Raw genomic sequence first — 26,567 nt, 5'->3', positions numbered from 1 at the left:
ACCGTCTACGAGGCCTCGTATTATTGTTCCACTCTTGACGCATGGAGGTGATAGCTCAACAGGCACGGACTATCTTTCTACCATACGACAAACAACTTGACCTTACTGTCGACGATTTTCTCTCAATACTTGGAGCATAACCATTTGTTGAGCAACACACTTCCTCTGGAAACCTTTTAGTCTCATGCTGCTCTTATTATGAGAGCGCTCTGGCCCTTTCCATGCTCGCTCAGGTGGCCCGACCATCCAGACACGCTGTAGCACGACTATTCGATGGCCGCTGCTTTCTTCTGCTTGTGCGGGCTCCTCCATCTCGACAGCAAACGATAGTATGTCGACTCGAGGGTGTCTGCGTACGAGGCATTGGCACCTCGGCCTCCCACCTGCGCCGCTATCTCATATCTGAAGGCCGTACAACCACACCCGCAGCGGGCAAGACCTCAGCGGACTCGAATTCGTCCACCACATCCCCTCCGAGGCCGCCCTATCCTTTCTATTTCGAAACTGGCTATTCCATCTTTGCCAAACGACCATCCCGCCCATTTCCGCCTCCATTCGTCTTCCTCCCGTCCGGCTCCTTCTCCGACCCTCTCACAACGCACAATCCCTCCTCCGTTGCGCGTGGCGCCCGCCGTCCCACCGTGAATGGAGAACCTGTTCGTGGCATAACCAACGGCGATGACGCGATCATTATATCGGCGGATCGGACCTTCGTTGCCGTCAATGATGGCGTGGGAGCATGGGCTCAGAAAGAGAGGGGCCACGCCGCCCTTTGGAGTCGACTGATTGCACATTTCTGGGACGTCGAAGTCGAGAAGTCTCTCGCAGGACCCGACGGGAAGGACTCGGTGGATTTGGGAGATATCGACCCTGTGCAGAGTCTCCAGGATGCGTACGACGCAACCAAGAAAGCTACCAAAGGCACATTGAACAAGGATCGTGATAATGAAGTCTATTCGGAGGGTGAAGAGGGCGAGCGCAGGCGAGGAGATGATGAAGATTCATCTGCTCCCTCGACCTCGCAAGAAAGCAAGGATTCCAAGGATTCCACTAAAAATGACATTCTCGGTACGACGACCGCCTCTTCGGCCCTTCTCTACTACAAACCACCTTCTGGATCACAGTCCGAACCCACACCAGTAATCTTCGCCACGACGCTGGGTGATTGCAAAATCCTCCTTATACGACCCTCACCGACTTCATCGCCGCCCGAGAAAGAAAGCAAGGATGACAAATCCGATCGCATCCTCTACCGGTCCAAGGAACAATGGCACTGGTTCGACTGTCCCCGCCAGTTGGGCACCAACTCGCCGGACACGCCCCTCAAGAATGCCGTCTGTGACTTGGTCGATAATGTCCGCATCGGTGATGTGGTCGCCGTTCTGAGTGACGGTGTGACCGACAACCTGTGGGAACATGAGATCTGCGATAATATCTGCGAGAGCATCTCTCGCTGGAACGGTTGGGGGGACCAGTCGCAGACAGCCACCCACAAGGAGGAGCAAGAGCTCGAGGAGGCCAAAAAGGATGGCGTGATCTATGTGGCGCGACGGCTGATGAACGCCGCCAGGGAGATTGCCATGGATCCCAACGCCGAGTCGCCTTACATGGAGAGGGCGTTTGATGAGGGTATTGCGGCTGAAGGGGGCAAGCTGGACGATATCTCGGTTATCATTGGAGTTGTGAGGAAGACGGAGTCATGACACGGATCCTGATACCTTGTTCCAGTTGGAATATGCCAGCTGGTGACATACAATTGTACAGAGGATCAAAACACTCGGCCAACCAAGGTCGGAGGGGCGGTCGCTTTGGTGAATACTTTGTTTTGTAATCGTGAGCGATCTGGCGCATGCTTTACACGGGAGGACGACCAGGCAACAGTACAGTCCAGTGGCGAAGATAGGGGAGTTTTGGGGGGGGGGAAACAGAGAAGAGCGAAATGCAAAAGCGATGCTATCACAATCCCGTGGACCCGGCGTGAGTAAAGGAGAATGGACAATATATCTGCAACCATGCATCCTGCGGGTATTACGGGTCTGTTGCCCTGTTTGTCCCGGTTCCTCATATTTCTTCACCTCTCTGCCTCTCTGCCCCCCTGTCTCCCACCCGTCTCGACGGCCGACACCACACCCAACCCAGCCAGCGACGAAGTGGCGTATTCTGGTATACACTCTGTGAGTATGTATATCTCGAGCAGTCGCGCGGACCCGAGAAACCCCCACTTCCATCGGGTTGTCGCAGTGGACCACCTCTCTAAAGGGGAATACCGGACCGCAGGAGGGATTGAGAGTGGCGGTAGGTCTCTTGCTCGCTCGATGGGCTCGCTTCTTTGTGTAAGAAGGGGACTGGACTTCGACTTCGGGTGTGTGGGTGTGTGGATGGTGGAGAGCAAGCAGGCAGGGTGCACATTCTGCAAGTCCTGTCAATCCTGAAGCCGGATTCAGGCGTATCACAGCGCTCGTCACCCACTTCTGTCGTCGGCGCAGTGGTTCCTGGTTGGCTCTCTGGCTCATTCTGCCAACGCTGAGCCCTCCTTCTACTAGGAACCGAGATGCACTGACTCTGGAGCTGAGCTCAAGCAAGTGCATTTAAGAGGTCGTGAGCCTCGTAGAAACCGGGTTGGGCTCCAAAGCATTCGACCAGTCTTTCGTTTCGGCTCGGCTCATTCCGCACTTAATATCGAGTTGGGTACATGTGTTGGAAACTCCGTGGGTCGCCTGCGAACGAGACGAACGAGCTTGAACCTCAAACGACTTTTCCTACATCACCGCGCAACGAAATGGGTCGACCTCACGGCGGTCTTTCCTTTTATGCCGAGGAGCATCTGACCGTGGCTGCGGATGCCTTCGCCTCTTTCTCTGGCCGTCAGCCCTGGGGCGCCCATGGGCTTGCCTGTTGGCGCGGTGTCGGTCCTATACCACCAAGGCTGAATTAGCATCTTCTGTACCAGCACCACATACACACGCCGTGCCTGCCGCTGCCTGCGACACTCACCTGAGCTATGCACTTGGGGCAAGGATCCGAGCCAGGCTCATACGCCATCGATACTCCTTCTCTCTCGCGGACAGAACAGGCTTCGTCCTTATTTCTGTGCAGGCGACAATGGCTGTTGTGGTACTCATAGGTATAGACCGTGTGGCGTTTGTCCTCGTTGTCAATGTACCGACAGCCTGAGTGTACAAAAGGCGTCATTACCACCACACAACCTCGCGCTATCATTCCAGGGTCGCGTTAGACTTCAGTCTTCTACACAGTCTTGTCTTGTTGTCACTTACTCATGGTGGTAGGATAGATCAGATGGGTTAGTGCTCGTTGCTGTCACTTCTCTGGTATTTTGTTCGACTAAACTGGACTGTTCAACGACTCAGAATCTACATCTCGTCGAGTTCTTTGCGAGCCTTGGACATCCTCTAAATACCCCCAGAACAAAAGGGCTTTTGGGGAGGGGGCTGAGCGGGGCTGAGCATCGCCAGGACTCGTTATATCATTGTGCATCTACTAGCTCTTCTCAGCTGGTCACAATGTTTGCCTTGTCACGCAAGGCAGAAAACTCAATACGAGACTGTGGAACCTGTCAACGGAGGCTGCATATTCTCAGCCCCTCCATCTGAACTTCTCGAGGGTTAGCACAGAATTTGGCCAAATGCTTCGTCTCGAGCCTGAACCCAAGGCGCTTGCTACTGTGACTGTGCACCATTTTCAATCGAGACTTCTTTGCTATGGACTTCCTTTTGGTAGACAGCCTGTTCTTCTCACAACCGTTGCCAGCAGAAAACGCACCTGTACAGCGGTCTCACCGCTTTCTAGGAACGCACAGCAGGGTCGTTGATTTCCTCTGCAGACTCGACTTCGGACAGTATTTTGTGACATACAACGAAAATCAGATCAGCACATGGCAGGACCTACAGAACTCAGTCAACCAGGCCTTGTTTTCACCAGGTGTGCCAGGCCACCCAAACACGCCCGTCGGCGGAGAAGAGCCACTGGATCGTGTCTAGTAAGCCAAGGCAAGAGTGCCTGTGTATCAAGAAAGGGCCTGAGCAGGATTTCCCCGTCCACCACTGACGAACGGCCGACAGCTACGAGAACAACTGGCCCTATGCCCGCAGTTTCTTGTGCCGGAGGTTTGTCAAAGGCCTGGTCGACAATCTCCAGAACCCACCGGCTGTAGGTGGTCGAGAGGATGCGTCACTGGTGCGATTTCAACAATTCCTGTTCGAAGCCGATAAACGAAACGATTTGGAGTTCTACTTTTCCCGGATCGGCCCTACTTCAAACCTATCGATGCTTACTGGAAGACGTGGGTCCAAATCACCCTGGCCTGTTTGGCCCTCGACGAAGAATACCCAGGTTCGATTGAGGGCTGACTTATTCACGGTTTTAGAACGTCTTCTGGTACACTTTGGCTTTGACTGGATTTCTCTACACAGAAGCCCTGGAATTGCCACGCTGGACACCAAATTCAAAGAGCTATACACGCTCAAGGTAGTTCGACTCGGCCTGGAAGCGATGCACAGGAATTGAAGTGATTTGCCAGGCCGAGAAGAAGTTCATTGTCCGTCGCAGGACGTGCGTCGCCAGCGTCCTCAGCATGAGGTCGACAGATAAGTTCAGGAATGTCGACCTGTGCCCGGCGAGCTGGGCCTCTGTGGTCCCCTTGCTGCACCGACGCACACTGATACTCTTCAATGAACTCCATTCGGAGGTAGATGGTCTGGGCTTCAAGGACTGGCTCACAGACCCAGGACTTTGGACTGTCATCGACCAGCAGAACACGAGTCGTGACACAGAGACCACAGCAGTGGTATTCATCTACAGGCTAGTGTGCCGCGTATGGGAGCGCGTCCTTTTGGAGTGGAGGAGAGTGCTTGACCAGAGCTCAGAACATATCAAGGTTTCAGTATGATCAACAACGGTTGTTTTGTGGACACCTCTGACCGATGGTTCCAGGAGACTCGCGCTCTGGACGACGATCTCGACGTTGCTGATCTCGAAGAACTCGCGCGACAGACGTGGCGTGACTCGCAGGACTGGTCGACCATGAGCCAGCTCTTGCTTGCTCAAAGGAAGACGATCGCGCACGCTCTGGGGTACCTGGAAGCTGTGTCTCGCAGTGCAAACCTATTTCCACCCCCAGCCACTCCGACATCGCCCTCGAACGAGATCGTGCGCCTGGAGAGGATCATCAGCGAATTCAACGAGATGGAGCAGATTGTGTCCCAAGAGTTTCCCAACCGCGGGAGGAACATCTCTGATTTTGTATGGATCTTCCGGCTCACTGCGTCACAGAAGCAACGGAGCAATAGAACTGGCCAACTGACGAAACGAGAACAGGTGTACAACATCATTGGCGCCCGGAATGCCCAAGCTGCTGAAAACTATTCCAAGGAAATGGGCAACATTACATGGATCACGTTTATTTTCTTCCCGCTTATCACTGTGTCGGTGAGTTTGTTGTCCTTACACGACTATCGCCAATTCATCACCAGATCCCAGATTTTCGAAGCATCCCGTTTTCATTTGAAACGCCCTTTACTGAGACTCGAGCCGTCACATTATACAGGGTCTTTTCGGAATGAACGTCGACGTCCTGGCCGATAACCCTTCGATCAAGTGGTACTTTGTCGTGGCGGTGCCCTTGACACTGTTGGTTGTGGGAATGGCTCTGTTTATCCGGCGGCGTAGGAGGCGGTATTATTATTGATGTGATGGCGATGAGAAGGAGAGAATATAAGAGACGACAGGGACAATGCCCGGGTGGAGATGGAATAGCAGTTGTAAAGGGAGTAGGGTAAACCCTTCGGGTCTGCTAGAGTTGATATCTATCTACGTACCTAATAAGTAGGTATGAAGGTATGTAAGGAGGTAGGTAGTTAGTCATGTATTTACCCAGTAGTAGATACATGCCTAGACATCAATCCCTGCGTGAATTGTGAATCGGTTGAATGTCTGATAGACTGATATAGTGATATAGTGGTATCGTGGTATACTTGGCTGCGTATCGCGCTCCAACTTTTTCTCTCCTTTATGAACCGTGAACAAATCCTCAACCCCAACCAACTCCTCTGGCTGTGGCTGCTTGCACCTGCGCCTCGCATCGCCCAACGCCTACGCCCACACCGACACCGACACCGAAGTATCTATTTTATTGATCGGTATGAAGGCAGTAGGTAGGTAGGTAGGTACGTCGTCCTCGTCCTGACACTGGCCCTTCCATGCTTCTTTTGTTCACCTCTTCACCTCGCCCCTCCGGATTCACTTTCTCCGTCTGTCTTGGTTGTGCGTGATTCTCTCTCCCTCTCCCTCTCCCTCACCCTCACATATCATCCCTCAACCATCCTATCATGCGCCCCGCGAGTCGGACATGTTGATCCTATCCCACCCGGAACTCCCATTCCAGATGGACATTGCTCAAGTCAACAGTACTGGTCTAGAGATGTACGCGTGCTTCAGGTTGACTCATGTTGTATCGAATTGCATTGTGTGGTATCAAGAGCAAAGGAAATCTGGTATTCGGGCTCTAGATGTGGTTCCTGCCAGTCAAAGCCGCCTCCGCACGAGTTACGCCCCAAGGATGCCCAAGAAATGACATCAATTCATTCCGCTGTGCTGAACCAGGTCGATGCAGTAAATCTTTCCATCAAGGAAGGACCTCGTTCTGTCGATCAGCCGCTGAACTTGAACCTCGCCGCTTCCAGCCTGCCCAACCCTTCACGCGGCGCCACATTCCGTCGTCGATACGAATTCGTAAAGTCTTGAAGCAGCACCCGCACTTTGTGCGGCTGATTCTGCTGCAGCTTGTCGCCAATGCCTTTCATCAACTTGTTAGCTTCGGCTGGTTTTAGTGTGCCTGCAGGCAGGGCCACCAAAGTTCCTTGAATCCATTGAGCCGCCGCTTGAGGTACCAATTTGAACAGCGACAGGAGAATACTAGAGGCATCGGCGTAGCAGTCCTCGGGAAAGCTGAACATCATGCCAGTCAGGACTCGGTGCACGATTTCCTGTCCCCTCGAGCTCAGCACTTGCCTCACCGCTGCCTGAACCTCTGGTGGATTTCCAAGTGATTCACCATTGGGCCCTTCGAAATTGGATATTGGCGGTTGCTCAAAGCCAAAGTCCAGAAAGTCTCTCAAGAAGTGCAGAGTAGCTTGGAGTGGCTCGACTAACTGCAGCGTCAGGGCCGTTAACGACGCATTGACCATGGGCAGAGCAAGGTTCGAAGTAAGGGTTTTCCGAGGGTAGAACCGAAGAGCATCAGAAGCTAGGCGGAAAAAGTCCTCGATAACATCCGGAAGCTCGGTCGGTTGTAGTTCGGCTAGGATCCTTAAAAAGACTGTGGCCTGTTGCTCAAAGAATTGATACACGTTGTCACTCGTGGCCTCGTCAACGAACTCTGAACCGTACGAAAACTCCCGAATGACGGCGTCTGTCGCCCACAGGAAACAGCCTTGTCGGGACGCTTCAAAGCCCTCAGCAATTCCCGTCGCAAGTGTGGGCAGAAGCGGGGCTGTGGCAGTTCGGTAGGTTATCACCATGGTCCTCCAACACTTGCACACTCTTTCCAGGATCGGCATGGATCGCGTGAAGTGCTTTGCGATCTGTGAAAGAGCCGGCAGCACCTCCTGGCAATATTTGACGGCCGGGTTCTCTTCAGATGGCGAAACATAAGGCTGTACGAAAACGAAGAAGACTGTCACAAGCCCAAGGTAGTCAGCAACCGTTTTCTCGGTATTCTCATCCGTGGCTTGTGCGGCGAGGGCAACCACCCGTCTCATGACAGGGTCACAGAACAGCTTCAACGTCTCATAGATCTTGCTAAGCGGTTGGGCCGCCACGACCGCCGCAACTCCTTCGGTTACCTCTTCCTGGCTTGTAGGTTTGAGCTTGTCGATGACGCTTTCGTAGAAGTTGTGGAGTTGTGGGACGTGATCGCCCAGCAAGCTGTGGCAGTCGGTCCCCAAGAACTTGAAGGCCAGCGCTGCTGCCTGTACCACTTCCTGAGAGCTGTGATTGAATCCAGAAATAACGTAATTCAGCTGTGCCTCTAGCGTCTCTGGATGTTGAGCGGTCCATTCGGTATAGCGAGCCAGCGCCATGATGGCTTGAAACTTGAGCTTCTCATGATCTGGCACTGTTGTAAGCAGCGGGATGACTTGCGGGAGGACCGTGTCTTCCTCGGGGCTGACCATTCGGCCCATTGCCCTGAGGCTGAAAAGTGGCGCTTCAAGCTCTTGCCAATGTGGTACGGTGGTGCCTGAGACCTGTGCAGCGTATTTTTGCCCCCAACTTTGTATCAGAGCGAAGGCTTTTGTTAGACACTCCGTGACTCCAACGACTTCGCAGCAGTCCTTGAGGACGTCGCCTATGCTATGTCGGAAACTGCGGAATTTGTCCTCTGCTTCTCGATCTCCGTCGAAGAGGTCCTTCTCATTACCATTCTCTGGTGTGGGGAATTCGAGGTGTCTGATCATGACATCCACCAATTTCGAATAGAGGTCCGCGAGAGGAGCTCGAGCGGACCTGTATTTTTCGAGAGTGAGTAACAGCTTGAGTTCATACCAAAAAATGAACGTGACCGAAATAGCTTCTCGATCTTTGTCGAGTACGCAACATTCAAGAATGCATTCGACCAGCTCGCGGAACTCGGTCGGCATGCGTGCAATGAGAACAACCCAAGCTTCACCAGCCTCTGCGAACAGTCTCGTAATGCCCTTCATGAGATCGTTGTCTTCCGTGGAAGCAGCTTCGGCGATCATAGGCCTCAGCTTGATGATTCGGGGATAGAGGATGCGAATAACACTTTGTGACTCGTCGACGTCTCGGGTATCTCTGAACATGGTGCAAAGGCAATCCACAGCTGCTTCGAAGGAATCGCTGTCCTGCAGGGCGTCGATAATTTCATTCAATAGGGGCGAGTTCACAACATCGATCGTGGGAATTTCTCGAAGCCACGATGCGATACACGAATACAAATGAGGATTGTGAGCAGCTTGGGCTACAAGAAAGAAAAATGTCAGCAGTTCCAATTGGACAAGGGAGATTCCTTACTTGATGACTGGGCGTAGGAGACCAAAAGATTCAAGACCTGAGCGGAGTTGTCCTCTAGGAGTTCCTTGGTCCGAACGGCAAGTTCCTCTTCCTATATTGCAAAATGCTGGATTAGACTACGATCGGATTCCAGAGTGGTGCTGCGGCAAGGTCGAGCATGAAATGCTGCGTGGTCGAACATACTGAAAGGTTGATCTTGCGGCCTTCTGTGACTTCTTCTGGTAGGATGCGCAGGAAATCGAGCAGACAGTCTCCGCCGTCCCTACTGCTGCCAACAGCCGAACCCACTGTTCTCAAGACATCTTTCCACGTTGTCAACTGAATTGCCAGGATTGCCAGACACACGCATAACTGCGTCCGAACGGGCCGAGGGCCCGAGATATAGAGTTGAAGCAGAGAAAGGAGTGAGTCTCGGAGAGGAGTGAGGGCGTCTGCTGGCAGCTGATGGAGGTCGTATGTAATCTGGAAGCGTCAACGCTGCTGAACTTGCCCAAGTGACCGGCAGTGCAGACCTTTCCCTTTAACGTCGTCGCAGCAAACAACCTGGCTTCTGCCGGAGCGGACGAGTCTTGTAATATTGCATGAGTGGTGTTCCACGCTTCCAGCTATTCCCACATGAGCACGAGTATATGTGGTGTGGAGGGTCGCCACAGACCGATTTTTGAAACTTTTCAAGGAATTCATGGGCTCCCGTTTTCTCTTCTTTGCCGGCATTGCTCTGCATCGTTGCCAGAGCCGAAAGGACCGGCGCATAGCCGCTGGTAGGGTTTGCCTTATCGGCCATGGCGGTCGAGCTTGATGAGTGCGATGAGATTGAGGGGCACACAGGCGTTTAGGCCGAGCAGTGAAGCGGTCAGTGCGGTCGTTGTCATCCAGTGACAAGGTGAACAAAGAATGTATTTAGAGGAGATAGGATCGGGTAGACAGACGCCGTAGCAAAGAATTGTAGAAGAGAGTGGTTGTAAATTCGCAGAGATCAGATGTTTAGGGAATGACCTCAGTTTCTCAGTTTCTGATTTATTAGGTTGCGAGCCTTGCCTCCCACTTCAGCCTTCCTCCGCATTTTCGATTTTCAGTCACTGCGCCGAAACTTCTTTTTCAAGATCACGACAGCCCATCCCGCAACACACTTGATAATTGCACGTCTCGAGGCCGAGAGTGTTAGATCTGTGCAAGCGACCCCTCGATCCGAACAAATCTAGCGCAGAAGATACTCTCAAGGCGCAAACTGTGCCCACAATGACTGGACGCGGCGGCGGTGGTGGTCGCAAAACTCTTCTTGCGCCTATCCATTTTATTTTCAGCCTGTTGCAGAAGCGCTCGACAGTCTCCATCTGGCTCTACGAGAATTTGCGCACGCGTATTGAGGGCAAAATCAGGGTGTGTGCCCTTACTGGACTCGAGGGATCTTTCGACTGACCACTGAGCAGGGCTTCGACGAATTCATGAATCTAGTGATTGATGACGCGGTCGAGGTACAACTGGCTACAAGAGATACCCCAGAGAAGAGAAGGCAGCTTGGTATGATGAGATTGGAGCTTTACGTGCACGGATTGCAGCTGATAACCCTCAGGACAAATTCTATTAAAGGGCGATAATGTCTCATTGATCCAGTCTCTGGACTAGAGCGGATAGACCATTGTTTTACTTCGATCTTCACGCCAAGCGCCATATCTATCAGGCATCAGCTCAGACGGAGATCAAGTTGTGCTAGAGGAACGATGCCCGTAGTGCATCACTCGGTATCAGCAACCACTATTTGATCGACTGTCCAGTCATGTTCGTCCGCAGGAATCGTCTCGCCAGGCGGCAGAATCTGTTCGCGAAGGGCAATCCCGACTACAAGACAAAGGGTTTAGTCGCAAAGCAGCTGGCAAGAGTTCGGGGGTCGGCCACTCACCCAAGAGCGGCATTGGTCGTCCACTTTGGCTTCCGCTGAGAGTGTCTTTATATTTGGAAAGATAGCGGTCGTAGAAGCCTTTGCCATGACCAAGGCGACGGTGAGACTGATCGAAAGCTACGGCAGGCATGAACATTAGATCCAGACTTGGAGGATCTTGTTGGTAGCCCGAATTGTGGTTCGAGATCCCAATTCCACCAAGAGCATTCCTCCTCCTCTCGACCGAGTCCTTTGACAGCGACGGGATGCCCCAAGCATCAGGGCATAACGAGTGAAAATCGTCCTTGTCCTGTAACTGCAGCATGTCCATTACCTTTGATTTTGGAGTTTCCCCTGCGTGTAGGTAAGGTACGAAGACCGCCTTCCCGCTGTCGAGGGCATTCAAGACGATATCTCGAGTTGAAGCCTCTCTACCAGGCATTGACAGGAAGATGGCCACGGCCTTTGCATTCTGATAAGCTGGCAAACGCAGCACATGCTCCGTGATATTGGCCGCTTTCACCATCAGCTAAAGTTGATATCCGCAGTATGAACACTCCCTACATTGCCTTTGGATTTGATTTGAGTCAAGGGCTTTTATAAGCCCAGTGACTCTCTTTCGCAATGCTGCCTTTTGATCCTTCAAAGCCATTGTCGTCATGGTTCGTAGAGCTCGAAATGACGAGTACGGCATCATCGAGCAACAATCCCAAAGTACATGCGGCATACGTGCATCCTGGGTTTCTAGATCGATTTCGCCACTAAGCGCTTTGTATCTAGGAGAGAGAGGTGATCTGATGGCAAAGGCATCCCAAGCAGGGACCTCGTAAATTCTTTGTGGAGTGCAGGATGAAGAGCTGTCGCAGGTAAGAGAGAGACTATTTTTGAAACAACCTGGTTCTGACGAACCGCATGCACCAGCCCCAAAACAAGCTCCAAGTCCGCATGCAAATCCGCTGCCCGAAAAACCCCTGCACATGCGCCTCAGCCTCCGCGTCAACATCTCCCAAGGCGAGCAGCCACGCCAGCCTCAAAGGGTGAGAATTCTAGATTCAAAGTCAGACAGATTGTATCAACAACCAACGACTGCAGACGTCCGTCATCTTTCTTTTTTCTTTTCCAACCCCTCTCCGTGGAACACAACGACCATCCCTTCCCCTTCCCGTCCCGCCTCGACATCCTCGACGCCCTCTCACAACCCCTAAAAACAATGCCACAATGATCCCCTCGATACAAACTGTCGTTACCCTTTCACTTGGCCTGGCGGGCCTTGTGAGAGCGCAGTTTGATCCCGCCCTCGTGGGAACATGGACCACAAAGTCCAAAAAGGTCGTCACTGGTCCTGTAAGTGTTTCCTCCCTTGCCAACATGGATGCCAATGCGTGTTTCACGGCTGTTTTTTGTTGGTTCAAATTACTGATCTGGCTCTCAGGGTTTCTACGATCCCGTCGCAGACAAATTAATCGAGCCCGAACTCGCGGGGATCTCCTACTCCTTTACGAGCGATGGATATTATGAAGAGGCGTACTATCGGGCAGTCTCAAATCGTATGCTTGGACCCCTGTGATCCATTACATGGAAGATCCTCCACCTTGAGGGGTTTTCCACTTGGTTCCTGGAAGATGGCAAGCAAGAAACAATACTGATGATCGCTTCTTTTTAGCTACGACTCCCCAATGCCCATCTTTGATAATGCAGTGGCAGCACGGCACTTACTCTTTGCCGGGCAACGGCTCCATTGTCCTCACACCCTTCGGCGTCGATGGTCGCCAACTCACATCCGCCCACTGTTCCTACGACAACGCCATCTACATCCGCTACGAGCAGCCTGAATTCTTTCAGTCCTACCAAGTCCTCACCGATCCCTTCCACAACGTGCCCAGATTGAACCTGTACCAGTTCGACGGAGCTCCCTTGCAGCCCATGTATTTGATGTACAGCCCGCCACAGATGCTACCAACTCAGACACTGAATCCAACGAGTGCACCAAGTGCGACGGGAAAGTCGAGGGTCAAGCGAACAGATGGGGGAGACGGGGAACAAGAGATCCTCCAGCCGCTGAACCGAGACTCGCATATCATCAAGCAACCACCCGCCGATTTCTACAATGCCGATAGGTGGTGGTGGGCTGGAGTTGGGCTGACGGCGCTGGGAACAGTGATGTACATGCTACCCACGTCTGCGTAAGGATATTTATTTCTGTCGAAGACAGGACAGTGGAGAGAAAGAGTCCATGTCAGTTACAAGGTGTTTGAGGAGGCCGACCTTTGAATGGTGTTCATTGTATGCTCCAAAAATGAGGATTGTGATATACAAGGCAAGCATTCCGGACAGGCGCTGGAGGAGTTTTGTGTGTAATATTCTCCCGTCGTGGGACAGGAAGCCATGGATAAAGTGATCATGAAAATGTAGTGAAATCCTTCTGTTGTGGTGGGGAGATCCAGCGTGGTTGAAATCAATGATATGTAAACGGGATATCCTCGTAGCTACCTAGCAGCGAGAGGTCCACGTGTCAGACAGAACAATGGAACGAAAGTCCGTCGTAGCATTTCCTCTATCGCAATAAAGGGCCCTATCTGGACCTGTCAAAGCAGCGGGTCGAAGTCGATAGTCCACTCTCTGATCCGGTCATCAGTCGAGACCATATACATAGCCTTCCGCCTTGTATCCAATGGTCTTCTCCTGGCCCCTTGCGGTGGATGAAGACCATATCTTGCTTCCGGACGAGACGAGGGAAAAGGAGTCATGCTTGTGGCACGGTTCGAGAAAGCACACCAGGGTTTTGAAAACTCGTCTTCTTCTCCCCTTGTGGTCGAATTGAATCCGCCATTGGCTTTTCTGTACATGATGCATATATGGACGCAAAGAACAACCAGAACGATGTGACCTATGGAAGGAGGGTGCTGTGGGAAAAAAGAGTATAGGTACAACGCTAGCAGATACACTTGATTCCCTGCCTGTTGCCCCAATGCGTTTTTCTCCCTCTGGTCTTGAAGTGACCCTCGAATCTGTGGCACAACATCCCCTTGTAGGAATCAACGGGACAGTTTGCGAGGTGCGTCCGAGGGGAGCTTGATCGCTTTGCTTCGACCATCAACTTTCCTCAATTTCAGCGCGTCGACATCGACGCCCTTCAAAGTGCGCACCTATAGTCAGGACGGTTAGTCTGGTATCTATAGCAACAACTAGACGACCGGGGGAGGGGGGGGGGGGAGGCGTTGTTCTAGTGTTGCAGAAGTGGTTGCAATAACGACAGGATTTCGGAAACCAAACGCCCTTACATTCAAAGCCCGATTGTCGGCAAAGAAATTTGGATCGGTGCTTTTCCCGCCAATGCTCGTCCCGCAAGTCGAGCAGAAGGAATGCGCAATCATCTCTGGGCCAAAGGTGTAAGTGGTGAGTTCATCAAAACCACTGAGCCAGGTGATGTTGGACTCTAATGGGTACACCATAAGATATCCATTGATGGTACAGATAGAGCCTGCAGACAAGTCAATCAGTTCAGTCCCATGCCAGGAGACTTGAAGCCTGGTCTACAGGGACCAGATTGGAGTTGGGAATCCTGAGACCTACAATTGCAGCTGGTCACTGGGCCATCCTCGACAGGAGGTGAGAGCTTCATGGTGAATCTAGCATCGGTCAATATACCGGCGTCTCTTGTGAGCACATTCACTTGCACACCTAACTCTGCCACAATGGCATGATCCTTCATAGGACTTGGATTTTGGCTTCGCGGTAGGACTGATTGGGCTATTGAGGTCTGACATCTTGCCTTGTTGGTATGCAGATTCAAGCTTATGCTACTTTAGCCAATGTCAGCTGGGTTGAAGAACACCTCTCAATGCTAACCTTGCTAGCATTCGAGGGTGTACCGAGTATATAGCACTCAAGACTCACCTTCTAGTAATGCCCCCTGTCGTGTGCTTGATGGTGTCGATCCCCCTTTCGGTCACCGGCGTTGCTCAACTTCCTGGTCGGGCAACGGACAAAGATTACTCCGAGGTTATGGATAGCCTGATGGATTTTGCCAGAAATACAGGCAAGATTCGACGGTGACTATTTGAGCGGATGCCGATGCAGGATGGCCACTCAGAGAGCGAGAAAATTGAAAGGCTTGAAGCTGCTGTTATCGGCGACGTCGATGGGTGGCACCTGGGAGACCTGGCGACAAACAGCTGGATGAATAGGAGTGTGAATGGTCAAAGCAAGTTGCATTAGCATCTTCGTCTGCCCATTTCATGATTGGAGGGGAAATGGAGCGGAGTACTCAGTCGAAGAAAGGAGGGGGATGAAACTGGTGGAACACACCACCCGTCCTCGGAACCTCAGTTGAGGCGGCAAGGGTCGAGGGGTCTGGAAAGGGTGAAAAAGCCTTCCTACAGACTAAGCAGTGCCAGCCGACAGGTCGCATCAAGCACCCTACCCTTGGCGTCGTCTCCTACCATGGACATGGTATCTGTCTGGTCCTTTCGTCTGATCCACGTTGCAGGTTGCTCGTTGTTTATGGGGTCCATCCTCTCCCATCATGACGCAGGCTGTTGCTTGTCAAAAGCACAGACCTGAGGAACAGTGGGTCCAGCATGGATGGAATCTGGGTGGGCGTACCGAGGACTCATACCCCATGTTCTTATATGAGACAAAGCTTCGGCCGCTGTCGGCTTATCTACTTGTACGGCACAGTCACGTTCCGGCTTGCTGGGGGAGGACGACTGTGCTCGAAAGGGAGGGTGAGAGGTAGACTTGTTGGCGAAGTACTGTACGAGTACAAGTTGTGTGAGGGCGGGACATGAGGCCCAAGATATATCTCCTTCGATTGACAAATGGCGTGGCAGGATCCCAGACTGATTGGTATCAAGATTTGGTCAATGTGACTTTTGCACTGGCTGGCAAGATGGCATCACAGCTAGTTTCCCGTGAGTAAGCGAAACCCCCGTGTAACCCCCGTGGAGTTCTTCTGCTTAACGCCTAGAGCATAATGCATTGTGCCTCGTAAAACTGGGGAACAGTAGTCCTCCCCAACGCCAGAATTGACCATGCCTTATGCTTCGGCACAAGCCGACAGGGTGACAAGTTACACGAGATGGTGGTGCATGGCACAAAGCATGCGCAATGATGTGATTCGGCCCGGGGCTTCTTGTTCTCATGAAGGTTGCCGAAAACGTGTGGGAGGACTTTGGCAGAGGGAGGTCTCAGGTGGTTGGCTCTCTGGTCGACGACTGCTAGAGACCCATTTAGCGTTGATGCCTTGCTCCCCTGCAAGGCAAGGTTCATGGGAGCGGGCGAAAGCGTGGGGACTCTGAAGCATCAGGCAGCCTCCCTCAATCTGCAGATGGTGAAGAACAGATGATCATCCAGTGTCTCCCAGATGACTGCTTTTTTATCAAATCCTACACATTGAACAAACGGGCTCGCCCTGCTCACTAGAGAGCGCGCCAAACGGAAACGAAGGATCCCTGGTGCAGGATGCGCAGGCTGGCAGGATGTTGGCCGCGGTGATTTCGGTGACTGACCACGATGACTGCGACGTCCTTCGCTTTACGGCGGAGTTGGGACGGAGGGTTATCGATGGGCTAGTCTTCCTGCATCTTACGTTAATGAATTCAAAAAAACAAAGTCTTTGTAAGAGCAGGGCTACTTCGTGACCAGGCTTGTACCCCCGCTGTCTGTCTCTCCCAAGAAGAAACTGGGCGTAAGCTCTTTCTGACTTGGGGGTGAGCCGCGAGGTCGGAGAAGCTGATCTACAGGCCAATTTGTGGCCAGGATGGGGACCAGACGACCGTCTAGGCTTTGGTCTAAGGCGCAGAATATGGAAGCGAGAAGGAAAAAACACAGTGATTGAGGCAGCCCTCCAAAGTCGGGGTTGGGCAAAAGCAGCAAATCACCTGCACAAGTACCAGGGCCCCCAGTCAGATGCACACAGAGGTTACCAATGACTGTGCCAGATGCGACACTTTTTGGCTGGGCTGCCGCCCGCTGCCCGCAAGCCTCTACCCGTTCCGAGTTCGTAGTCGAGTGATGGCACGCCAGGCCCGCCCATATCACGCTTAGCGCCATCGCCGTCGCACCACTCATCACCCACCAAAAATTCCTCTTTGAACCGTCTCTCTCTCGTCAGCCACTTCGCACGAACCACGCAATTCCCCCTCCTCACTCTCTATTGACCGCAAAACCTCCCTCTCGTCGTACTTTATTCCTCTCCACGCCGCACCATCCACACGCATCCCGCGTTCTCTGCATCATCCCCCCCAACCTCCATCCCCCGTCCTCGTGCCTCTTACTGGTTTCTGCACTCCGCTCTGCACGACGGGGCTTGCCATTGCCTGATCCATATCTAGCCTAGGATACTCCGCCATGCCAGTGTCGACGAGACTGCAACCAGCTACAAGCATAACTGCAACCTAGACCCCAACAACTACCCCGTACCGCCTCCTTACAGAAGCAACGAAGATCCCGCTGTATTCGAAGACCCTTCTTCGTATCGCTCTCCAGACCTCCAGACTCTTGTCTGCACGCCCACCCAGCATCAGACTTAGGCCTTAATTCTCGGCTGCCCACTCTCCCTCGCCACAGGCCATGAGGAGCAGCAAAAGCAATAAGTCCTCCGCTCATTCTTCGCGAGCCTTACTCCCCGAGGTCACCTGAACAACGTTCAGTCTGCGGCGACCCGGTACCTGCATTCGAAGGAAAACTCGCTCGTGCCATTTCTGCATCCCACAACCTGTTGCGATCCTTTCTCCCACGAACGCCCTCTAGTCCATCTTAGTCTGCGCAGATACCTCATTTGACTGTCTTCCGAAGTATTGGTTGAGACCGAAGGGGAAAATACACAAGCACGGGCAAATTTCAAAGACGTCGCAACCACACCGACGCAGAGTCTACAACGGGAAAGACAGGCTCTCTGCGCCAAAATCAGTTGTACCACCCCCCACAGACTGCTTCGCGGCGACAGCCCAGCCGTAAGAACCAGGAGGCTGTTTGAATCCCCTCGTCGACTTCCACTGTGAGTCTTGGCTGTGCGAATAATTGGTATTCCGATCATGCTGCATAACCCGTGATATCAATTGCCTGTATCGCCGCCTGGACCAGTGTCAGGCTTCCGGGCTCGTTGTGACAGTTGGCCGTCACATATCATGGCAGAGCTAGACTCTGTCGAACAACGAGAGCATGATTCGCTCGCCCAAAACGGCTCATCCGACGATGTCAAGGCCGCCGACGGCAGCGCCGAAAATGTAGGCGGACTGCCGCCGAAGAAGAGGAGGAGGGTTGCGAAGCCAAACCCAGACAAAAAATTCGAGTGCAAACACGAGGGCTGCGGTAAAAGTTACTCTCGTGCTGAGCATCTCTATAGGCACCAACTAAACCGTAAGTCACCTTGCCCGGTCAGTTCTCCCCCCTCTAATTGTCTCTCGAAGATACTCCCAAGACCATCTATCGTTGCGATTATCCCGATTGCAGTAGGTATTTTGTACGTCAGGATCTTTGTATTCGACATCGGGAACGACATACAACCCATGGCTCTCAGCTCCACAAGCGGGATGCCTTCGCTCAATCTACCTCGAATAACCAGATCATACCTGCGATGGCACCCCAACAGCACCTTGGCCAGCCTCAAACTTATCCAATGGCTGCTCCTAGCGTCAAGAGCGCTCAAGAGAGCCAGCCTCTCGGCCCGCCACAGGGACATCTAATCGATAATCACCACTACGGACAGCAACCTCATATTGCCAATAATACTGGGTCTACCTCGGTGGCGTCCACCGAACAAAGATTTCATCATCCCGCGCCGCAAAATACTGTTGCCAGGCCGGAACCATCAGTACATCGCACCAGTAGCATGGGCAGCCACACAATGAGTCCACCGCAGAAACAGGAGAGCTGGTCTTCGGTTGTCCGGAGACAAAGTTTTAACAATGCGGAGCAGAGAGGAGAGCAGGGTGCCTATGCGCAGCAGGCGCAAGCAAGAGACAGGAACTCGGGGCAGAATGTCCCACCATCGCCGGTTCGGCAATATTCCGGCACATCCGGGCCTCCTCTGCAGCCTGTGCGAACACAATCCGACGGTACCATGGACAGAAATGCATTGAATAACGGCTATATACAGGCTATCGATTTGGCTTCCGCTGCTGCGTACTCTACTGCAGGCTACCCATCTGCCGGCGTGTCGCGAACGGCAGACGCTGCGTTTGCTGCTGCGGTTTCACATGGGTTGACGAGGAATGATCCATTCCCATACTCTTTGCTCAATACCAGCATGTCAAACGTGGATATCAGTACCGGTTTTGGTTTCCCGGTTTTTGGCGGAGATGAATTTACTCAGACGCCATTCGCTATGGACGATTTTACGCAGTGGCTCTTCAACGATGCCCAATCCGGTTCTAACGGCTTCTCGCCACCCAATTACGTCCCTGGTTATAGTGGCCACGATCAGCAGCAAGCTCAAGGTCCGTATTTCTCTCAAAGTCCTTCATCATCTGGCAATAACTACTCTACAAGCGCCGGCCTACAACATCCCATGAGTGTTACCAGCATTCTAGACTCAACAGTCACTAGTCAATACATAATGTCTGAGTCCAAGCGTCACGAGCTCCTCGATCTGATGCAGACCCAATTTGTCGAACGTCCACACGATGCGGTGAAAAAAAGAAAGGACTCCGTGTTCGAGGGTGACCTTGACAGTGACGGTCATATCTTGAGTTTACGAATGATGCACACTTACATTGGTTCCTATTGGTATCACCAGCATGCGCAGTTGCCCATTTTGCACAAGCCAACTTTCTCTGCCGATCGGACGCCCAACCTTCTGCTACTCATGGTCATCGCCATTGGCGCCGCGACATTGGACAAAGCTTACGGCACGACTTTGACCGATTCTGCGGCGGAGTTTGCCAATTTCGTTGTTTGGCACCTCCGTTGGGAAATTGTCCGAGACGTCGATTTCAGACCTCCTGCAAAGCTCTGGGTCTTCCAGACTCTTCTACTTATTGAGGTATATGAGAAGATGTATGCGACACGGGCGCTGCATGAAAGAGCCCATATTCACCACGACTCGACCTTGACCCTCATGCGCCGCGGCAGTTCCCTTCTCGGGCGTTCAGCATCCGATTCCCCCCCTAGCCTCCGAGGAGAGCAGGACAATGGGCGGATATCGGTACCATTTACTGGAGCGGAGGCCTCTAAATCTGAAGATTCCTGGCATCGATGGATCACTACCGAAGCGACACGTCGTGCCGCGTTCGGAGCATTTGTGCTTGATTCTATTCATGCAACGATGTTTGGTCATGCTGCGAAGATGGTTGCACATGAGATGCGGTTGCCTCTACCTTGTGATGAAGGCCTCTGGTCGGCTGTCTCCCCTTCCGAGGCTGCTCGAGTCCAATCCTCGTTACAGACCAATGGGATCAAGCCAATAATGTTTCTTGAAGGCCTCAAGAGAACACTAAACGGGCAGAGAGTCCGCACCAATTCTTTCGGCCGTACCATCATCATGGCGGGTCTACTCTCCGTCTCGTGGCATATGACTCAAAGAGATTTGCAAATCTCCTCGCTTGGACCGCGGACGGCAAACTCCTTTGGCGGACCAGACAAGTGGAAGGGCGTTCTGTTGCGTGCATTTGACAACTGGAAGCGAGATTTTGACGAGGCTCTGGCTGAAGCCACTCCGGCCCCTTCCTCCCCGTTGCGGACTCCGGTTGCGCCTCCACACCCGATTTTACGCCCGGTCGATGATGAAAACATCTTTGAGTCACGAACAGTGCTCCACCATCTTGCACATATTGCCGCCCATGTCGATGTTGTCGATTGCCAAGTCTTTGCTGGCGCAAATAGACTTCTCGGACGCTCAATCACACCAAAGGATTACAGTGTAGTTCGCGAAAAGATTGAGCGTTGGGCGACAAAAGCCTCGGCAAGAGACGCAGCGTTCTATGCTCTCAAATTTATCGTTCAGGTTCTCATTCCACCGGACGGCGATGGGCTGGATGGGATCAGCGGCCGCTTGTATGGCCACGCCAGCCCAATCCTTCCTCAAGCATTCGAGCACAACCAATACATCGCTCGTGATGACTTTCTGTTGAATCGCCCCTGGGTGTTGTATATATCAGCCCTCGTTGTCTGGTGTTACGGTTTCGCGCTAGAAGGCCCGATCAAGCCCCCTCCCACCGAAGCGGAATTCAAAACCTATGAGCAAAAGGAGCGAGACATGAGGCAATATCTTGAAAGAGTCGCCGGCGTTCGGGCACCTGATGATCTTGAAAACGTAAAAGGCAAGAACCGATGCCTTGGCTTGCTCATGATTTTGAAGGAGTCTTTTGAGAGCACAAGATGGGAGCTCACGCATGAAGCTGCAGGCTTACTGGGCAATGCCTGTTCCAAACTGAGAGGCGTCGACGAAGATAAAATCGTGGGCCCTGGCAGTCTAGCCAGAGACGATCCCAATCTGGCATCAAACGGTTATTTCTATGCAAGCTCCAACGGTCACGTCCACGGCAGCCTTAATCGTGAAAACAGTCGAGAGCATGTGACTGTCGCCAACGCAGCCAAGATCTAGGTTGCGGAGCTGACGGCTCAGGCCTTTACAAGTTTCTTTCCTCCTTTTTTGACGCTACACAGGGTCGAGGCAGATATAGTACAGAATATCACCCAGCATAACGGCAAAAGCAGCAGGGCACCACACTCGGCAGGTTTCTCTGGTTCAATCACTGGTGGAATCTAAACAACTTGGCCCTGAAATAATGACGAACCTTTTTTAGTGCTGTCACTGGGTGCTATCGTTGAGGGCCATGAATATCAACCTAGGGTTCGACGACATATGTTTTTTGATTTAATTTTTTGTGTTTAAGCAGGCGGCTATCTGATACCCCATCTGTTGTGACTTTTGTCACGTCTTGTTTATATCATTGTTCATATCGTGGTTTTTATCAAACTTGACAGAAAAGACTGCAGCATAAATCCCTCCATTACCCCAAAGGGTCGGCGAGATAGCATACGGCATTCGGAATGGGGCAACTCCTTGCCACTTGGGCAGCAATTCATGGTTGGAAATTTATGCATACAGGTTTGCTTTTTCCTGGCTATAGGCTGCATGGATACGGTGTACTGAAATTGCTTTTGCGATTTGCAAGGATGTGCACATGGAGGTCCGTGGAAGTGTGGAGTAGGAGCACATGTTTCATGCAGAATGATGCCAGAGCTGGGTTGAGCAAGAGGTGCGAAGTTGGAGCGATGGGATGCTTGTTCGTCCTATGGCTTGCGATCACTGGTTTGAGCTCCTCGTTTCTTATGTGGGATGATATACCGGGTGCTCGAACGATTTCATCACGCGGCTATCAGTCGCTACCGGTCGATCATACTCAACTGCGGTTCGTCATCTGTTTCAGCTGTGGTTGTCTGTCATTACCGAATTGGATTCAGTTGTTGCTCTCTTCGACGAGGGCAAACTGTCTATTTGTTGCATCACTACCCGCGTGCATAAGGGAGGTCGCAGCAGTTCGCCGGGGATGACTTCAGGACGGATGGAATGGCATCCAACATGTCAAGCCACGCTGGACCTCTTCACCGGTTCTCCGCATCTGTGTGCAGGTTTTCAAGGTTTACCCACTGTCATTATATAACACGCATCTTTCGGGGCACAGGAAGCAAGGGGGGAGCGAAGGTTGGGAAAAAGGGGACAAAAATATGCATTATGAGGGATGCTCGGATTGATGGGTGGATGAGTGAAATGGAACCATGTGTGGGACTGACGGGCCCGATCGATCAGGACTGAATTGCAGCAGGGCGAAGCAGTGAGTGAATGGGTGCGGGATGAGGCTGAGATGAAGAGCCGGGAACACAGAGAGAGTTGATGAGTAGTTGTAGTCGAACATAACCCCCCCTTCAATCTATGTGGTTCACCATGTACCACAGATTCTTTCATCTCATTCTCGACGATCTGCTTTTTGTCCAGACATTCCAGTCAAGATATAATACAAATACATTATTCTGGCAACGGCAACGGCGATGTCGTCGTTACACGGACCCGCTACGGCGACTTCCTCTTCCTCCAGCTCGAATGCTTCGTCGGATCCCTGACAATCCTGTCCCACTCCCTGGCCATGTCGGCGTCGGGCCCGTACTTGAGGCGGGCTGCCTCCGCGGCCAACCTCGCGTATTTCCTGGCGCCGTTGGCGCTGCCCGCGGCGTTGTACGTCAGGGCGGCGTGGCCGTAGGCGTCATCGAGAAACGCGTCGAGGCCCTCGCGGCGGTACAGGGCGACGAGCATCTCGGCCTTTTTGACGCTGGCCGTCGAGTTGGCCGTCCACTGCGACAACGCCCACTGCAGCGCGATAATGTCCTCGGTCGCCTTGTCCGCGTCCGCCACCGTCCGCTCCGCCGTCGCCGTGCACCGCGCACACGTGCATCCAAAGTGGAACGTCGATTGGAGATACCCCTGTCTGTCCGCGTGCAGCCGCAGCGGCGGCGCGTACGAGATGGTCACTTCCTCGTCCGCCGCGATCGGTCGCACCGCGTGCACGTAGTGCGTGAGCAGTGTCGGTGAGAGGAAGTATTGTGCGCTGGAGTTTTAACAAGAGGTTGAGTTAGTTATGCCACGCCACACAAGGCAGTCGGAAAGGATGAATGCGATGGGACCGGGGTTCTGGAGGGAAAAGGGAAAGGGGTAGCGATGAGGTGTTATTCATTGGGGGAAAAGAACTCACTTGGGCGCACAGGCATGGTTCATCCTCGACGCCTCTGGAAACACGGCCAGATGCATCCGCCCACCGACCTCCATCTCAAAGGCATTCGCCTTGACCACGTCCTGAACCACCACGCTCGGCTCGCCGTAGATCTTGGCGAGGTTGAGATAGACGTCCCGGCTGGCTGTGGGGAGCTGGTCCACGGCGATGCGGAGGAACCTCTCGCGCTCGGGTGTCGAGAGGACGTTCTCCATGTGCGCGAGCAGGTACGGGGTGTGCGCGGTGATGAGGTCGCCGCGCTGCAAGGCCCGTGACGCCAGCATGCCCACCCCTTTGCCTGGGATTGGCGCCGTGTACCAGGGCCTGTCCGCATCGCTGTTGGGGTTGATGCCGCGGGAAGAGAGCGCACCGGGATCCTGGAAGGGCAGCAGCGTGGCGAACTCGTCGGCAATCCGAGGCGTCGTGAAGATCGATATGCCCCGTCCGTTGCTGAAGGTCGCGTCCGTGTAGACGCACAGTTGGTCCTCTAGCTCGTCCAAGTACTCGGTACAGACTGGTCTATGGGACCAAGGAGAATCATCCAAATCATCGTCGAAAGAGTTGTCGGTGTCGGTATCAGTGTCGCCCTCCGCTTGCCCTGAACCCCGGACCAACCCATCACGAACCGTACCGCCCTCGTCGGTCTCGATAGCACTGTCGCTCTGAAGAATTAGGTGGTCTTGATGTGCCACGGCGGGCGCTTCCAGCGCGCTCGCCAAAAGGACAGGCTTAAGAAAACATAGCACCGCAAGGACAGAGGCCAGCTCGGTCTTCATACTGACCAAAAAACAACGATAAACAGGATTAATAAAACACACGGTAGCAAATGCAGGAAACGCAGCACACAACGAAGAGATGGGAGCGAGAAACAGTGGTAGTAGTAGTAGCAAGAGGTTTCTGTTGGCGGGCGTTCATGATTGTCAAGTGTGAGCATCTTGAAACCTGAAACGTGAAACACTCTGCCCTGGAGCGCGTTTCAGGTTGGATCAAATCAATCCCCTTCACGATGAGCTCGAGTGAGCGGTGTGTCCTTACCGGTAGAAGAGGGGAAACGAGACTTCGACATTGGTGTTTGGGAGGATAAAAGAGTCAGGATATGCCATGGAGAGAGGACCTGATATCTAATATTATTATTTTGCTGCTCAGAGTGTGGAAGAGGAGATGCGGGAGATCCAATACGAGATGAGAAATTGTAACGGAAATTGGTACCGAATAATTAGAGGGTGGCACGTCAATCACACGAAAATAATAAGGGTAATTGCCCGCGTTCATTGACATCTTGTTTGGATCAGGGTCTTGATTGCAGAGACGACAGTGTTGTAGGCATAACAATTTCTTTAGACTTTGCCAGTATGGCCAAGACGAAGTCGAAGTCCGCCATTGATTCCTTTCCTGTAGTATACATCTACTTTTGTGTACGAGTACAGTTGATGTGCTGTCTCGTCAAGGTTTTATCCGCTGTGCCAGAGTTTGACGCGCTCTTCAAAGACACTCGTATCTGACGCCCGCTACCAAGAAGCGTCCGCCACTTTAGCCGAAAGTGCATCGAGGACAACCACCAGCTTGGGTTGTCGAATCAATGTCATGAATTCTCGGAAGGTTTGCAAGCTCGTACAGCATGTCCGTGACCACCGGGTATCGCATTGGTTCCTCTCTTCTCTTTCAGTTGATAAAGTTCACGCAAAACCCATGTAATATCAGACTCCCAAAGACGAAATCAGCAAACGCTCTTTCGGAACTGATTTTTGTGTTCTCAACCAATTCTCCGGTGACCCCATCGATAGTCTTTGTCGTCGACTTTTTCGTTGTCGTAGATGCGCCCGCGGGTGCTTTCTCGGAGGTTTGCATGCGTAATGAAGCGGTAAGAACAAATTGGCCTACGGCGGCGGAGAAGCCTGAAAGGAAGGCATTGAAGGGCTGCATTTGCACGACGGGTCAGCAAAGTCATCGAATGGAAATAGGGAGGAGACATACATAGTTGCCAGCTATCACGCAGTAGAGGAATTGCAGACCACCAACCACCACTAGCCAGGCCATGAAGACATCCAACAGCATGGTCCGCGAAGGTGTATCTTGTAGGTATTTGTTCCAGACATGGATGATGATCTCCTGTGGAGATGAGCGAGGAGATAATGTACTCGATTGTAGAGGCTTGATAGGAGCCGGATTGGAGGTGTTGGTTCCAGAGGGTTTGATGGTATGTGATGCTGCAGCAGGAGGTTTGGCAGCGCCGCCAACGGGAGCAGCTGTTTTTGTGGCGGGAGACTGAGCCGCAGGTTTCTTCGCCATTGTGACAACTGTTAATTGTTCGTGAGGATCGACTAATTCAAAGAGGCTGGTTGAGGCATCGAGCGCATGTGTCAAAAAGCAGTTGTGAGGCAACGTGGCCAGCACCAATGCATGAGCCCGTTCTGGGAAGGCGAAGGGTGCTGCCCTAACGGTACAAGGTCGGACTTTGCCTATGTCCACCCATTACGTGCCCAATCGCCAGCCTCGCCTGCTTGTGCCGAGGGTGTCGGCTGCTAGTTTCACCGGCATGAGCTTAACCCCCTTTAACTTTCCCGCCCCTGATTTTGTACGTCAAGCCCCCGTCCTGGGGAACCACCACAGCACATGCTCACAATCAATTGTTGTTGTTTTTCTTTTTTATTACCCTCTGCAAATCATCACTCCACCGATTCGTCTCCAGTCAACGCCATCCTGCCCCTCTTCCAGTGGGTGCTTTTGACCCTCGCGAAGCTGAAACCCTCTGACCCTCCGAACCAGTCGCATGGGTTCCTCCAGAGTCAAGATCGCCCGCCCCTAATCCGCGAGTACAAGCGCCGTTCGTTATCTTGGATGCTGTCAAAGTCTCCACTCCTGGTCGGTCGATGGGAGAAAAAATACATGCTACCCATGATGGCTGGCAAACTCGCGAGATCAACCATTTG

General features: G+C 52.7%; 9 protein-coding genes across 9 annotated transcripts; 4 read left to right on the top strand and 5 right to left on the bottom strand.

Annotated features, from left to right (window-relative positions):
- Positions 1–221: 221 nt before the first annotated feature.
- AYO21_04286 (hypothetical protein) lies at positions 222–1,703 on the top strand (the record flags this gene model as incomplete). Its single annotated transcript, XM_022654259.1, has 1 exon — positions 222–1,703. The coding sequence occupies one exon, from the start codon at positions 222–224 to the stop codon at positions 1,701–1,703; it is 1,482 nt and encodes a 493-aa protein (XP_022513536.1).
- Positions 1,704–3,719: 2,016 nt separating this feature from the next.
- On the top strand, positions 3,720–5,704 carry AYO21_04285 (hypothetical protein; the record flags this gene model as incomplete). The annotated part of the gene is made up of 5 exons (XM_022654258.1): positions 3,720–3,997; positions 4,080–4,485; positions 4,538–4,900; positions 4,951–5,445; positions 5,564–5,704. The coding sequence occupies 5 exons, from the start codon at positions 3,720–3,722 to the stop codon at positions 5,702–5,704; spliced, it is 1,683 nt and encodes a 560-aa protein (XP_022513535.1).
- A 961-nt stretch (positions 5,705–6,665) lies between these two features.
- AYO21_04284 (hypothetical protein) lies at positions 6,666–9,832 on the bottom strand (the record flags this gene model as incomplete). Its single annotated transcript, XM_022654257.1, has 5 exons — positions 6,666–8,995; positions 9,049–9,139; positions 9,232–9,489; positions 9,561–9,653; positions 9,704–9,832. The coding sequence occupies 5 exons, from the start codon at positions 9,830–9,832 to the stop codon at positions 6,666–6,668; spliced, it is 2,901 nt and encodes a 966-aa protein (XP_022513534.1).
- A 951-nt stretch (positions 9,833–10,783) lies between these two features.
- On the bottom strand, positions 10,784–11,579 carry AYO21_04283 (hypothetical protein; the record flags this gene model as incomplete). The annotated part of the gene is made up of 3 exons (XM_022654256.1): positions 10,784–10,887; positions 10,949–11,456; positions 11,541–11,579. 3 exons carry the CDS (start codon positions 11,577–11,579, stop codon positions 10,784–10,786), a joined length of 651 nt encoding a protein of 216 aa, XP_022513533.1.
- Positions 11,580–12,145: 566 nt separating this feature from the next.
- Positions 12,146–13,114, top strand: AYO21_04282 (hypothetical protein; the record flags this gene model as incomplete). Its single annotated transcript, XM_022654255.1, has 3 exons — positions 12,146–12,271; positions 12,360–12,474; positions 12,591–13,114. 3 exons carry the CDS (start codon positions 12,146–12,148, stop codon positions 13,112–13,114), a joined length of 765 nt encoding a protein of 254 aa, XP_022513532.1.
- An 848-nt stretch (positions 13,115–13,962) lies between these two features.
- On the bottom strand, positions 13,963–14,639 carry AYO21_04281 (hypothetical protein; the record flags this gene model as incomplete). The annotated part of the gene is made up of 3 exons (XM_022654254.1): positions 13,963–14,073; positions 14,209–14,408; positions 14,501–14,639. The coding sequence occupies 3 exons, from the start codon at positions 14,637–14,639 to the stop codon at positions 13,963–13,965; spliced, it is 450 nt and encodes a 149-aa protein (XP_022513531.1).
- Positions 14,640–18,057: 3,418 nt separating this feature from the next.
- AYO21_04280 (hypothetical protein) lies at positions 18,058–21,473 on the top strand (the record flags this gene model as incomplete). Its single annotated transcript, XM_022654253.1, has 3 exons — positions 18,058–18,289; positions 18,340–18,392; positions 18,450–21,473. The coding sequence occupies 3 exons, from the start codon at positions 18,058–18,060 to the stop codon at positions 21,471–21,473; spliced, it is 3,309 nt and encodes a 1,102-aa protein (XP_022513530.1).
- A 1,470-nt stretch (positions 21,474–22,943) lies between these two features.
- On the bottom strand, positions 22,944–24,413 carry AYO21_04279 (hypothetical protein; the record flags this gene model as incomplete). The annotated part of the gene is made up of 2 exons (XM_022654252.1): positions 22,944–23,475; positions 23,620–24,413. 2 exons carry the CDS (start codon positions 24,411–24,413, stop codon positions 22,944–22,946), a joined length of 1,326 nt encoding a protein of 441 aa, XP_022513529.1.
- An 886-nt stretch (positions 24,414–25,299) lies between these two features.
- Positions 25,300–25,926, bottom strand: AYO21_04278 (hypothetical protein; the record flags this gene model as incomplete). Its single annotated transcript, XM_022654251.1, has 2 exons — positions 25,300–25,554; positions 25,612–25,926. The coding sequence occupies 2 exons, from the start codon at positions 25,924–25,926 to the stop codon at positions 25,300–25,302; spliced, it is 570 nt and encodes a 189-aa protein (XP_022513528.1).
- Between the last annotated feature and the right edge of the window lie 641 nt (positions 25,927–26,567).

This window comes from Fonsecaea monophora (genome assembly GCF_001642475.1).
Source record: "Fonsecaea monophora strain CBS 269.37 chromosome Unknown Scaff23, whole genome shotgun sequence".
In the NCBI taxonomy this organism is placed as follows: Eukaryota; Fungi; Ascomycota; class Eurotiomycetes; order Chaetothyriales; family Herpotrichiellaceae; genus Fonsecaea; species Fonsecaea monophora.
The sequence above is the reverse complement of the archived record's forward strand: the minus strand, read 5'-3'. Positions and strand labels throughout refer to the sequence as shown.